The 14501-nt window shown below is 44.0% G+C and overlaps 1 protein-coding gene across 6 annotated transcripts in view; it reads left to right on the top strand.

Moving 5' to 3' along the window:
• KLHL29 (kelch like family member 29) overlaps positions 1 to 14260 on the top strand; it is a 391640-nt gene extending 377380 nt beyond the window's left edge. For 5 of the 6 annotated variants that reach the window (XM_032682682.1, XM_032682681.1, XM_032682683.1 and 2 more), the window contains 2 exons: positions 210 to 354; positions 11933 to 14260. In XM_032682682.1, coding sequence (XP_032538573.1) covers positions 210 to 354; positions 11933 to 12116 — 329 coding nt within the window. In that variant the 3' untranslated portion in view covers positions 12117 to 14260. The remainder of the gene's footprint in view (positions 1 to 209; positions 355 to 11932) is intronic. The other variant, XM_032682684.1, reaches the window with a different exon arrangement.
• The last annotated feature ends 241 nt before the right edge of the window (positions 14261 to 14501 follow it).

A 14501-nucleotide genomic window follows, 5' to 3' on the forward strand; every position in this document is an offset into this window, starting at 1 on the left:
GGGATGAAGGAATAATGAACTTTAAAAGTGCCTCTGAGAACTTGAAGAGAGGAGAACAAAACTAGGAAAGGTTTCCTCATTTTTTTTTTCCCTAGCTTTGGAGGTTTAGAGAAACGTGACTTATCTATAAATAACAGGAATGTATAAATAAAAAAACGGTCTCCAAACCTGAGCCTAAAACTGATCTCAGTGTTGCTTTCCATTGACAGATAACAAATATGCTCCTGCAGTCACTCTCAATGGGTTCATCTTTATTCTTGGAGGAGCTTATGCACGAGCAACCACCATCTATGACCCAGAGAAAGGCAATATTAAAGCAGGTCCCAACATGAACCACTCCAGGCAGTTCTGCAGGTGAGAAAAACCATAAAAATGGAATTACCGGTGCCTTTACATTTTCTGCTGATAGATAAGCTAATTAAGGTGAAGGGGAGAGGGGAAGGGAGGTGTGAACCATTTGGGCTTTTTCCTCATCTCTTTTTTGCACGTGTTCAGGGACACAGCATTTCCCAAAGTGTACATCCAGGACCCGACTATGGTTCATGTTTCTCCTCACATTCAGACACAGTGGATCACGGGAAGGGATGTGTGTTGGGCTCCTCCAGTGACTACAGGAATGCTGTTTTCCTCAGTTTGCCATGTGTAACTGGAGGATGATAAATATCCGCTGTAGAAGAGACCACCATAATGTGGAACATGTTTTGCTAACTAGCTATAAGGTCCTTAAAAAAAGTACTGAGTAAGCATCACACACTGATATTAACTATTATTATTTATTAGGTGTTTTTGATTGCTTTTCGGGCTCACTTCCCCGATCCCGGTCACAAGCTGAACAAATTTCCCTAACTGGCTGACAAAAATAAAATTTGGCACCCATTGCAGGTACTGGCAGAACTTAAAGACCTTTTAAATAGTTTTACATGGCTGCTGCTACAGAAAGACGGGCTTGTTTTGGGCTGTTACACAGGCCAGCCCCTGGCAGAGCAGATCCCCATGCTGGGGACTGGCTGAGCTGTTGGTTTCCCTGGAAAAGGCACAGCTCGTCAGCAAACACTGCCACAGGCACCGAGTGTTTGTTATCCATGTCTGATGCAGGAAAACCAGGGCAGAGGGGATGTGCCAGGCAATGTCCAGACAAAACACTGGCTGGTGTTGGGAGGACTAGCAGCAATGGGGCAGCAGCAGGACCTGCATCTCCCAAAAGTTCAGCCAACAGCCCTTCTCCTTGCCCCAGGGGTGTCCCCGGCCCCCATTCTACTGTTCAAAAACACCTCCATGTTTTAACTTGTTGCATTTAACCTTCGCTTTGGTGCAGATGAGAAAATGCCTTTTTAAAAAAGCATGCTCGGTTTTTCTCTTTCTGCTCTTTTTTTTTCTCGTTTTCACCTTCTTTTGCCTTCCTTTTAGTAATTTAAGGGGCACCCTCTCTTGGCTGCTGGAGCAGATATTGCTGTAAGCAAAGGGGTCAGAGCAACCAAGCTCCACCCTAAGCCAGCTCCATCCCAGTGGTTCTCTGCCGTGTGCCCTTGTGCAAAGGACGTGACCTCCCAGTCCCTCTGCTCTAGCAGGAGGCAAAGGAGGATGAGGAGTGCAGTGCTCAGGCAGTATATAATAATATTTTTCTCCTGAAGACCAGAAATAATGTGTACAGTGCAGCTCAGGATTAGAGCCCTAAACTGTAAAATGAAACACAAGGGACTTGGACATTTGATACATTCCTACATCTTCCTGTGGAGAGGGATGAGCTGCTCTTTGAATATCTTGGTTTTGTAAAAAGTAACAAAAATCTGTTAAATACAATTCAAGAGAAATTGCATGGCTGATTTCAACCAGGGGCTGTTGGCTGAGCATCTCACCTGAAAACTTCCCAGGGTTTCTAACATGAAGGGTCGCTTTGCTCGGCACCCTGAAGGAGGGAATCCAGTGGGACACCTTGAGATGGACCAAGGAGAGTGAACCAATGACCTAAATACTACCCAGTGTTTAAGCACCATAATAAACTGGCTTTGCTTAAGTAGAATTTACCACGCATCAGTAAAAAGTAACTTCAAACTTTTAAATTAAATTTTTTCTAAAGCAATAGTGGACAGGAAACCTACATTTATAGTGGAATAGTCACTGGAAAAGGAATAATCCAGTATATCCCAATTGGATGCCAAATTTAGGCACCATTTCAAACATTTTTGACTGTTCTGGGAAACAGTCAAGGAAAAATATTTCAGCCTAAAGAGGATGTAAGGCCTGTGACAAAACCTAAATAAATCAGTATGTACAGAAATGGGGAAAATGGGAGCTTAGCAGTAAAAAATAGGTTAAAAACTGGCTGCTGCTACAGGAGGCTGAGAGAACCAGTGAAATACTGAAGGATAACAGAAGTAAAAAGAAAAGCACTTTAAATCTTTGGGAATCCAATTTGTAATTTTAAACAGTTATAAAATCATTGCTGATGAGGCTGATGAGGTAGCACAGTGTAATACAGACCAGTTGGATGGTTATTTCTCATTTGTATTTGGAAGGGAGCAGGAAGGTTTGGTTCCATATTCTGCTGTGAGGAACCAAAAGCAGTCACTGTTGGCAGCAAGAGAAGATGTGAACTCACAAATTAAGTTCTCAGATCCGGCAACCTGGCTGTCTTAGACACAGGTGTCCTTAGAGATTCTATTGTGAAGCTGATTGAGCCACTAATGTTGATTTTTAATAACTTTTCAAGATGAGGATGGATCAGGGCACTGCTAAAGTGACTCCATATTTTGAAAAGGTGAAAAGGAGAATTTCAGTGCAGCAATTAATTTTGCAAAGTACCAGCATCAAACTAAGTGGTCTATTTAGCCTCATGTTGGTCCTCTGCAAAATAGCAGAGTGGTTAATTTGGGATTTCATCAACAAATAACTAGATGCTAATAAAATAATGAACAGCAATCAATGCACTTTTCCAGAAAAGGAGGCTTGTTAAACCAACCTGTTATAATAGAATAATTTAGGTTGGAAAAGACCTTTAAGGTCATGAAATCCAACCATAAACCTGACACTGCCAAGACCACCAAAGGTATCAGGAAACCTAGTTCTTTGTTTTGGTTTTTAATACAACACGCCTGGCTGCTAAAGACAACTGTGACGCTGTAATACACTGCGATTTCTCCAAGGTATTTGGCTGGTATTATATGGAATTAACAAGGCACACAGTAGAGAGATTAAATCTGCTTCACTGACAGATCTCAAAATGTAGTTGTTAATGAGAAGATATCATTGAGCAAGGCCACTGGTAGCAAGCACTGCTTCTTCTTCAATGCTATTTAATATATCTACCAACAATCCAGGTAATAGAAATTCTCTCCAGATAAAGGCCGCAGGTGGCATAACACTTGGTGGGTAAAAAATACTACAGAAGGAGCTATTTTAGCAGCTACCTGAATATCTCAGTTCAACAGTCTCAAGCTAGCAGTGGTGTTTTAAATACAAAACAATACATGGAGGAAGCACAATCTTAGCAGCCCTGCTCCCTTAGAAAGCCGGGAACTCAGAGAAGGACATAAAGGAGGTCACTCACAGCTGCACAACATGAGCTCGCATTGCAGTGTGCTGGATAGAAGGTCAGGGCAGTATTGGATATATAATAAAAGCCCTAACACCAAAAGGAAAACAAGTTGAATGTGGGTAGAGCGAGTGCTGCTGCATCCAACGCTGGTGAGACAAATGCAGGTCTTGGGTCCTGCATCAACATGTGGAAGTATCAGCAGAAGTTCAAAGGGAAGCTGCCAGAATGACTCCAGGAAATTCAAGGAGTTTATCAAAGGAAGGCTGAGAGGTGACTTGATCACTGGGAACAAGTGGAAAAGCTTTTAGTCTTGCAGACAAAGGTATAGGAGGTTACAGGGACTGGAAAGTCAAGTTACATATCTTGGCCTTGAAGTGAAGCACTTTCCCAACAGCAAGGATAATTAAACAGAGAACCAGCAAGGGAGGGGGTGAACTCACCAACACTCGATGTTTTTAAGAGGAGATTAGATATGTTTCCAAGAGAGATGCTGCCTGGGGAAGTGTCCATGGCCTACGTATACACAGGCTCAGATTAACGAAGCACAGAGGTCCCTTCTGACCTTAGCCTATGAATCTATAAATTCCTCATTCCACTCATTACCATGGATCACAAAAAACATGGTTTAAAAGCAGCAACATAAACAACTTAAAAATTAACTGCATGCTATTGATCTCCTCTCACCAGGAATCACTCGATACCGCATTTGCTGAGAAAAAATTTTGACCGCATCACTTTTATTTTTATCTGCTTTGTTTCTACACATTAGTGATAAGGGAGCATGATGGCCTCAAGCACAGGGAAAAGAAATGTGTGTGACATTCCCTGCTTGTGAAAAATTAAAGGTCTGTTCAAATGGTTTTAATATCAAGTTAAATTACTTTTAATGAAAAATAAAAAATAAATGGTTTGGGTCTTCAGCTCATAATCAACAGAAGAGCAAATTGAGCATCATTTTCAGATTAAGCCCAGCCTGATGGAAGTCAATAAGAAATTTGTGCTGACCTAGAATTAATGCTTTGAAGGATGATGCTAAATGGATAAAGAGCTGTAATAGGCCTGAAGCATTTTAAAATACACTGAGTTCACACACAGGTCTGGAATATCTTCCACACGACAGGTGAGGGAAATATTTGACTTTTCCCAAATATCAGGCAAGTGTAAGCTGTTTACCACAAGTACCCCATCTCAGTTTGGCAGCCCCTGTTCATTTGCAGGATCTTTGGATGGCAGACAGCAGCCAACAGGTATGAAGAGCTGGGATGATCACACCTTGCTCTGCCAGACACCTCTCTCCAAAAACACCTGCAAAGATGTCCCTCCCCACCAGTGTAGCAAGGCCTCCCTTTGCAGGCAGGCATTCTCCCTTCCTACAGAGCCCTTCAAGTGTTTATTTTTCCACAGGCAAAAAGAATACCAAATGCGTTCCTGTGAATGATTAAAAATTCCATATTCTGCTTGCTTAGGATGCAGGCAGCGTACAAACAGGCTTGTGCTACAGAGAGCCTCCACGGGGCAACAGCGGCAGCATGGTGGTGCCAGCAATAATTCCAGAGAAGCTAATTTAGTACCAGCAATTCCCAACAGACACCAGAAAAGCATTTTCTTCCTCCTCCTCTGACTGCTAACCAGTAAGATTTATTAGATGGTTCTGCCGAATGGAAATCTTTAATAAAACTTTGACTCAGGCTGAACAGCACAAAACCAGGGTCAGTTTGTGGATTATTTCCTCCCCCCCTCTTTTTTTCAAATAAGGCCTTGTTCTTGAACACCAAAGCCTGGTGCCTCCTGTGCTGAACTGCCAGGCATTGCTAATGTATAGCACCAGCCACAGCCTCCCCCAGCTGGCTCCTTTCCTCGTTGCTAAGTTCCTGGTAACTCCAGGCACTGGAAGGAGTTAGAGCACAGCTTGTTTGGATGGATATTCCCAGGTGAAGCTATTACAGAGCAGGGTTCCTTAATGGCTGCTTGCTTCCGGAGCCTGCAGACACGATCTGAACATGGTCTGTTCAGCCAGCAGCATTTGCAGCTGGTCTGGAAGGGAAAACCAAAATCTTCCAGCATACCTGGAAGGAGATGTGTGTGTGGGACTGCATTCCACAGACAGCAGATGAGAACTGCAGCGCCAGGCTACTGGCAATAATTTCTGTAGGAGCTGATGACATGAAGGATTTTGGTGGGCGTTAAAACATAAATGATACAGACAGAGCACTTGGGGCCATTACTGATGTGTTGTGGACTTTGGAATAAAACATTGCTGGTTTTCAGCAACAAGTAACGATGCCACGTGATGGTTTTGGATCATTAGCAAGGGAAAGTGCTCACAGAGTAGGGGAGAACATAACTGGAGCTTGGCCAAAACACCCACTCTAATAATCCTGCTCCAAGAAGGGGCATGATATCCTCCTAATTGACCGTGACTAATCTGGACCCTCATTTATCTGTCTCATTGTAAAGATGACACCTCTGGCAGCACAACACGGCCACCCGAGCTCGGCCTTCTCAGACATAACAACCTGGCTGCCGCTCCGGCTGCTAAACAGCCCCAGAGCCTGTCAGCACAGCCACCAGCTCAGGACAGTTTGGCACCTGACCCCTTCCACCCACAGAGACACCAGCAATGCCTTTTGTTTCGGCACCACAAACCACCGTGCAGGTGCCCCAAAAAGGTCCCCGGTTTAAACAAAATTTTAAGGAGCACCTGCAGCTCTGCCTAACACTGCACAGAGCCAGGTCCCACAGGGGTTGGTACTCTGGAGGGTTCTCTCATCCTAAGGCCTGCTCCACCCAGTTGATGAGCATCACAGAATCACAGAACATCCTGAGTTGGAAGGGACCCACAAGGATCATCAAGTCCAACTCCTGGCCCTGCACAGGACAACCCCAAGGATCACACCAGCATCGTTCAGTTCGACCTCCAGTAAAGCCCTCCTGTAATCTTAGAGCAGGAAGGAAATTCGGCCACTAATAAATGCAGGCATTTTGTTTTTTTTTTTTTTTTTACTTCTTTTAAGCAGATCTTGTGTCTACCTAACTGATAATATTTAGTAATACTTATGGAACTGTTCCAAATAAGTGTGTGCTTATGCACACATAGCCAGGAGTGTGGAGGAAGAAGAGCATTGTTTAAAGCCCTAGAAGATACTAAGTTTCAGGAAGTCAATACAACATAGTAATTCAGCCATTCCAAATTTTTTACAATTCCAGACAGTAGGATTTTTTTTCATTTTTTTTTTTAACTTTTCCTGATAAGGCTGATGTGATCTTTAGGGGTCAGCAGGAAATTCTAAAACAATGACAAACAAAACTGAAAAACATTTCTGGTAGTCCCACTGCTTGGTGCTATATCCAGCCATCATGATTGGGAGAGGGAAGTCCTGGAGCAAGAGCACTCAGGCACTCATCTCTCAAACACTAAAGAAAAAAAGGTACTGATATCCTCTGCTTTGGGTTGCTTTGAAATTACTGCCCATCAGGAGACTTCCATCATCCCACTGTACTCAGCACTTGTCAGGCTGCACGAGAACCACTGTGTCCACTTCTGGTCCCCATAGTTCAAAAAAACCGGACAGACTGGAGGGGGTCCAAAGGAGGGTCACGAAGATGATCAAAGGGTGAGAAGAGCCCGCCTGATGAGGAAAAGCTCAAGGAGTTGGGTCTTTTCTTCCTGGAGAGGATAAGGCTTAGGAGGAACCTCACAGAGTATTCCAGCACTTAAAGGGTGGCTACAAGGAGGGACAGAAGCTCTTTCTGCACAAGGAGCCATTGCGAGAAGACAAGGGGCAACACGTACAAGTTTCAACAGGAAAAGCTACATCTCGATATAAGAATTTTTTACAGTGAGATCAATCATTCATTGGAACAACCTCCCCAGGGATGTGGTGGAGTCCCCTTCACCAAAAGTTTTCAAGATATGACTGGACAGCGTGCTGGATAACCTCATCTGGCATCCCTTTCACACAAAAGATTGGAGCAGATGATCTTTTAAGGTCCCTTCTAACCTGGCTATGATTTTAGGGTTCATTGATTTGCTTTGCCCATCAAGTCCTTTAACAGGCAGCTGTCAGAGACGAATCCTCTCTGTTGTTTGCTCAGGCTGGGCAAGGAATGCAGGGTGGATAGGCAGGGAAGAGATGTAAAGGGTGTTTAGATGTGTATAAGCACACCCATCATGGACAGCCAGGTCCCCACCAGCCCTTGGCACACCTCAACCTCACTGGGATTTTCCTCGGAGCATGATTCATAGCTCCATGGAGGTTAGCAGATGGACCAGACTAGCAGTGGCAGTGTCAGGGGATAGTCACAGTGCAATCCTGTGATGCTGTGTGTGGTTTGGGAAATGAGGGACACCCTGGCACCTCAGGTGAACTGGCCTTGGGGCAGGAGAAGCCTCTCCAGCAAACAGCAGTAATTACCTGCTGAGTAGAAAGTCAGGTCATTAGCCTGCAGGGTAATAATTTGCTGAAATGTATTTTCCTGGAAGGAGTGGCTGACGTGACCTCCATTTTGATACCAATTACCTTCACCCTGGGAGTTCTGCCAGAAAGGTGGAGGTCTGGCTGTTCCTCAGCTGGGGAAGTCAATGCCCCAAAGCCACCAGAGGGTTTGTGTCCCCACAGCGAGGCTTTGTGGCACGGAGCTTCCTTCCTTCCTTCCCAGGCTCTGACAGCCTGTAATCATTTTATCTCTCAGGATTAATGGCACCGAGCAATAAACTCGCATCCTAATTATTGTAATTATTTCTTTCTTTGTATGTCAGCCTTGGTAACTATGTTTTTACAGCTGATGGGATGGAAGGGAGGGGATAAAAGAAATATTGTCACAGTAATGAAGAAAGAGCAATGAGCATACTCCTTTCCAGTCACTTTCCTCAAGGTTTTAGAGTCCACTTGAGTTTCCTATTCCCTAAGGTCCCAGAAATGAGCAGTGATTGTCCTAATACTGCAAAGTAGCAGCAATCTAGGACTAAATTCCTAATTATCTTAAGCACCTACTTGCCACTTTAGCCCCAAAGATGACTGAATGTCTCCAAAGTCCCCTGCACACATAAGTACCTGCTACAGACTCAGAACTGTCCATTTCTCCATAGCAGGAGCAGCTCTCCTCAGGCATGACTCACAAGCTAAGTGTTGTGCCAGTCTCATCTATGGGAATTGCATATGGAGGGGGCAGAAGCTCCTCTAATGACCATGTAAAATTCATACAGTCTTCCAGAGCATGGAATTAGGCATCCATTTCTTCCCAACATATTAGCACTATGATGGGACACACTGCAGGACTGAGGTGCTGGTGTCCCAGCCACTGGGCAGGAATTTCTTCCAGTGCTGTAGCCCATGTGCTGGAGAACAAGAGCAACGTTTCTCCACCCACTGTAACCCCAAATCCAGAGCATGGGTTGGGGAGAAACCCAAACCCAGATCATTTTGGGAAGGTGTGCTTGGCTACTCAGCTGCTCTGTGGTGGCAGCTGCTCTGGCTCAGAAGAGCTGCTACTGAACATCAGGCAGAAAGGGACCTGGGAGTTTGGACTGACAGGAAGCTGAACAGGAGCCAGCAGTGTGCCCAGGTAGCCAAGAAAGCCAGTGGCACCCTGTATCAGGAACAGGGTGGCCAGCAGGACCAGGGAAGTGATTCTTCCCCTGTACTCAGCACTGGTGAGGCCACACCTCGAGTACCAGTTCTGGGCCCCTCAGTTCAGGAAGGATATTGAGGTTCTGGAGCAGGTCCAGAGAAGAGCAACAAGGCTGGTGAAGGGACTCGAGCACAAGTCCTATGAGGAGAGGCTGAGGGAGCTGGGGTTGTTCAGCCTGGAGAAGAGGAGGCTCAGGGGAGACCTCATCACTCTCTACAACTACCTGACAGGAGGGTGTAGCCAGGGGGGGGGTGGTCTCTTCTCCCAGGCAACTATCAGTAAGACAAGAGGGCATGGTCTTAAGCTCTGCCAGGGGAGCTTTAGGTTGGATGTTAGGAAGAAATTCTTTACAGAAAGAGTAATCAGGCATTGGAATGGGCTGCCCAGGGAAGTGGTGGATTCTTCGTCCCTGGAGGTCTTTAAGATGAGACTGGATGTGGCACTTAGTGCCATGGTCTGGTAACCACAGCAGTGTTGGATCAAGGGTTGGACTTGATGATCTCAGAGGTCCCTTCCAACCAGGCTGATTCTATGATTCTGTGCCACAGTGGAGACTTCACTAGATGAAAAGTGGGTGGCTAAAATACTACACAAAACACAAACAGGAATCACTACCCCATGGCCTCATCTCTAAACTCTCATCCTGCTGGTTTCAGCAGCCCCTCCACCACATCAGGGCTGTGGAGCTTGGGGAGGAAGCATCATCCCCCTTCCTCAGACTGGCTTTTGCAAGCTGTAATTCCCAGCCTGTCATGCTTCTAAATAGGAACTTGTTCCAGGACAGAAATGGGCTTCTCACTCCTCAGTAAATATCCAGAGTCCAAAACTGTGGTTTAATATGCACATTTGTCTGATTTACCGTGTTGGCCACCTCTGCCTCCTCCTTGCCATAGGGACTGAGCCTTGGCAGGAGTTCCTGCTGGGCAGTGCCTCTCCACCACTAGCCCTGGTTCTTTTGGAGGTGGGCTCCTCTTTCAAAGCCATCTTTCAGGATGACACTTGCTTTACTCAAGTCCTTATTCTTCCCCATTTCTCCCTGACGTTTCAAAAATAATTACCAGTGCTTCGGTAAGTTCATTAGCAAACTCCCTTAGGACTCTGGGCTATGTATCATCCAGCCCTGATGATTTGTGGATAGGCTCTAATCAAGTGTTTCAAGTCTCTCTCTCCTTCCTCCTCCTTTCAGATTAACAGTTATTTTGACAAGATTCTCATTATTTCCTATTTCCTGGTGGTACCCAGGGACTAGGCTTATTTGAGGTCTCACTGTTGTCATTGTGAGTTTATTTTTAACCTCAGGTTCTGTGTCTCCACAAGGACATCAGAGTCTTGTGTTCTTCAGAAGCACATGGCTTTGTCAGTGCCATTTTAGTCTCAGTTCACCCTTTGTCCTCCAGTGCTCTCTGGCTTTTGCCATTATTACTTTATATCCTTCTTCTTCCCACTGCTCCAAAATTAGCCATAAGAAATTACTTTGCTTTTACCAAGCCTAGAGGATCACTACCCTTGTTAGATCTAGGCCACCTTCTTGGCTGCAATTAATTTATCATTTTCCTCTGCTATCCTTTGGTGTGTACACACTCTCCTGAGTCTCCATTTTCCTTCCCAACACAATCATCCACCAGCTATTCTCAAAAGGGATCCAGCCACCAGAAAAGCCAGTACCAACCCTATCCAGCTTAACATCTTTAAATCAACTTGGAAGGCAAATTTGGGCTCCCCAGCAGACGAAAAGCAGGGACACCCCTCCTTTTGGGTTTCCCCCCACATGCAGTGGGACAGCAGCATGGAGCATAGGGCAGCCCTGCATAGGCTTTTCCCACCCAGCTGCCTCTGTCATCCTTCTGCCATTTCCAGATACACACAGGGGAGCAGTCCCTCGTTGTCCATCTTCATTAGCCCAAAGCCAGTGTCCTGCCCTGTGCAGGATTACTGAGGAGGATGAGGCATTAAGCGGAAGGAAGAGATGAGGCCAAGGAGTAATTTTCCTTTCAAATACCTTCCCTACCTATGCACCTTCCCTCCTACCAAGAGCCTATGGACCACAGGATTAGCCCAGCCCCCTTATTCTCGATTTACAAGAGATATCTGAAGTCAAACACTTCCACTTTCAAAAAGCAGTAGGGGGTTTTGTCTTCTTTAGATGCCAACATATATCTCCCTTGCCATTCCCTCAGCTGCACATCCCCAGCCATCAGATCCGTGCACCCTGGGTTCACTTTTTCCTGGACACCACACCTCCGGGGTGCACAAGGACAAGTCAGTGGGACCTCCAGGCTCCCACACTATGGAAGCGTCTGAAGCAACAGAATGTGGTTTGAAGGTGTTTCTCCCCCCCATTTTGCAGCATTCATTGATAATTAAAGGAGTAACTTGAAGCAAGGTCTTATTCCAGCCAAGGTGGCAGGGACCCCAGATTGCTTGGATTGCTTTTGCATGTGCGCAGTATTACAGGGGTGCATTGTCCTCCTGCTTTTGCTGCAGATCCCATATGTGGGCTGGAGAAACATCTTACCTGGATGTATTTCTGTTATTTACATTAGAGACAACATTTGCCTACCTGGCAAGAACACAAAAAAGGATTAATTTTGGGGAGAGAAAGGGAGAAGGAAGAGAAATGCTCACACACCTTTATATAGATAAGAATAAAAGGTGTATTCATTGCTTACCCCTTCTATCAAAACATTGGGTTTGTTTTGAGCCTAAAAAGAAAATTGTTCAGCAGGACCACTAACTAAAACTTACTTTTTTTTATATAAAACACAGTGCTGTTGTTCTGGATGGAAAAATCTACGCCACCGGTGGGATCGTCAGCAGCGAAGGACCTGCCCTGGGAAACATGGAAGCCTATGACCCTAAAACAAACACATGGACACTTCTACCAAATATGCCCTGCCCCGTTTTTCGACACGGCTGCGTAGCAATCAAGAAGTACATCCAGAGCGGCTGATGTTCCCCAGGAGTTGGATGGAGAACTGTTTGTACCTGTTGAAAGCAGGCAAAAGGAACACTATTACTTAAGGAACAAAAGCAGCAAAGCCAGCCAGTGAACATATTGCTCTAAAGTCTTGAATAGTGTCTACATTGAATGTAGAAAAATCATCCTCACCTTTTGGTGAACAAGGAGCAGAGAGCTCCGTGCTATGTAAGATATTGTAACTTAATAATGCAAGGGTGTCACTAGATGTTATAGTGGCACTTGTTCTGGACATCGGCTTTTGGTCAACCCAGGTGCAATAGAATTTCTCATATTTTTTAAGCTGGGGAAGAGAGGAAAAAAATAATCTGCATTTTACTTTAGAGCTCGAGCTTGATTCTTAAAATAACCATGCAGATTAGTTTTACTATTACACTTTAGGCATCAATCTATTTGAAAGGTCAAAGTGTCCTTACCACTTTGATTCCTACATTTGTTTTTAAGAAATACATGCTTTTCAATACCAATGACTGAGAGAAGTCTTGTGTGACAGATGGCTTATGTTGATGTCAGTCTTCCATCAGATCAAACAATTCTTTCAGTTCTCTAGAGAAGAGCCCAGATGGGGGGTGAGGTGGGGACTGGGGAGAAGAAGAAGAGCCATTGGTAATAAATTCCATGTAAAATGATTTAAAAAGGTCTGTTGGGCTGAATGAGTTTCTGCTCCAGGTGCTGCTTCTGTGGGCACGTGTGGCTGTGGCCACAGGTCGGGGAGGGGGGGGACTCCTAAACCTTTTCCTCCCAGTTTCTGCTGATGCACTTGGCAGTGTTTGATTCCCATAATGCAAAATGAATTGATTCCAGTGGTGTTCTCCTGATAAACCCACTCTTCACTTCTGGCTGGAATCACAGTAAAACGCACAGCATAGTGTGGGTTTTCCATGTTTTCATCAAACAGAGAAGACGCCTCCTGTGGCTACACACTCATTTTGGCTCTCGACCAGAATTCCTTATGTTTGGGATACATGCCACTATTTTTTATGTAAAGTCTGAGAAGTTTTTTGTTTTACTTTATTTTTCAAGTTCCCCACCCAGTGTGAAAATCTTATCATTCTCTTATTTACAGATTTTAAATAGTTTAAAGCCCATGGTAGAATGATGCATAGACTTAAGCCCAGTGTAAGAGACTTCAAATTATTACTATGTAGAGTTGTAAGTATATGCACAGCACAGGGGTTATATTTTTATATATATTAAAATATTGTCTATCCAGAGAGCATTGTGATGTGGAAATTCTTTATAAATTTATACATAAAAGGATCAAGTGGGAGATGGACCGGGTAACATATAGGGGGCAGGGGAAAGAATCTTAAAATTCACCACCAGGAAGCAACCCCAAGCTACGGATTGTCTGATTTCTTTCCACGGAGAGGGAGAAAAAAGTTGCCATACTTGCCTTTGCAGACTCAAATCCCAAATGCCATGCCAGTAATTCAAGAAGGAGGGTCCTGTACAGGGCACGGGTGAGATCTTACATTCAAAATCTAGTTGAATTTCATACCAAATACAGTAGCCTTTTTATACAAAGGGAGGTCTGCCTACAGCTTTGGGAAAATCAATGCAGATGGTTAGCTAATCATCTTATTTTATTAATAATCATTTATAAAATAAAAGAAAAAAAAAGAAATTTGTATCTTGCAGTATTTAAAGAATAAGTGCTCAAGTCAGCTGAGTCAAGCTATAGGGTGACTCAAGTCTCTCATTTTGACAGTGAGGTTCCAGTCTTTGTTATGCAGTTGTTTTATTTATTCTTTAAAGAAAAGAAAAAATAATAAGCACAACAAAATTATATACTAGTATGTCATTTAAAGTATTTATGTCAAACAGGGTGCAAGTGTGAACCTAAAGATTGGAGCACAAGTTTCTAACTGCCTGGGGCAGGACTAATTTTAGTGTTGGTGTGTGTCTACCTCCAAAGGAGGTGCTACCTGTCAGCAAGACCGAAACATATTCGACATTTCCAATTTAGCTTATTTCTTCATTTCTCACACTGGAACAAAACTGGCTATTTCTGTGAATAATATTAAAAACAGGGTTATCTGTAATGGTATTGTATATAGTTTATGTTTACTGTTAAGTTCTTGTTATATTATAATAAATATATTTATAGATCTAGATTCAGCATCCAGATTGGATTAATTTTGTCATGACTGATCAAGAAACAACACTGCACAAATGGGGACTTCATGTTTCATCCCAGCCATGGATGAAAATGTGTTCATTCCATCCAACTAGCTTCTCTTGCAAATCCAAAAATTTATTGCTAATACTTAAATGCTCAGTAGCTTCCAAAGTACTTCCATTCTCCTTTTGGAAAACATTCTTAGAAGTAGTTTTAGATTTTATTCAGCAAGACTG

This window comes from Chiroxiphia lanceolata, chromosome 3 (assembly GCF_009829145.1).
Source record: "Chiroxiphia lanceolata isolate bChiLan1 chromosome 3, bChiLan1.pri, whole genome shotgun sequence".
NCBI lineage: Eukaryota > Metazoa > Chordata > Aves > Passeriformes > Pipridae > Chiroxiphia > Chiroxiphia lanceolata.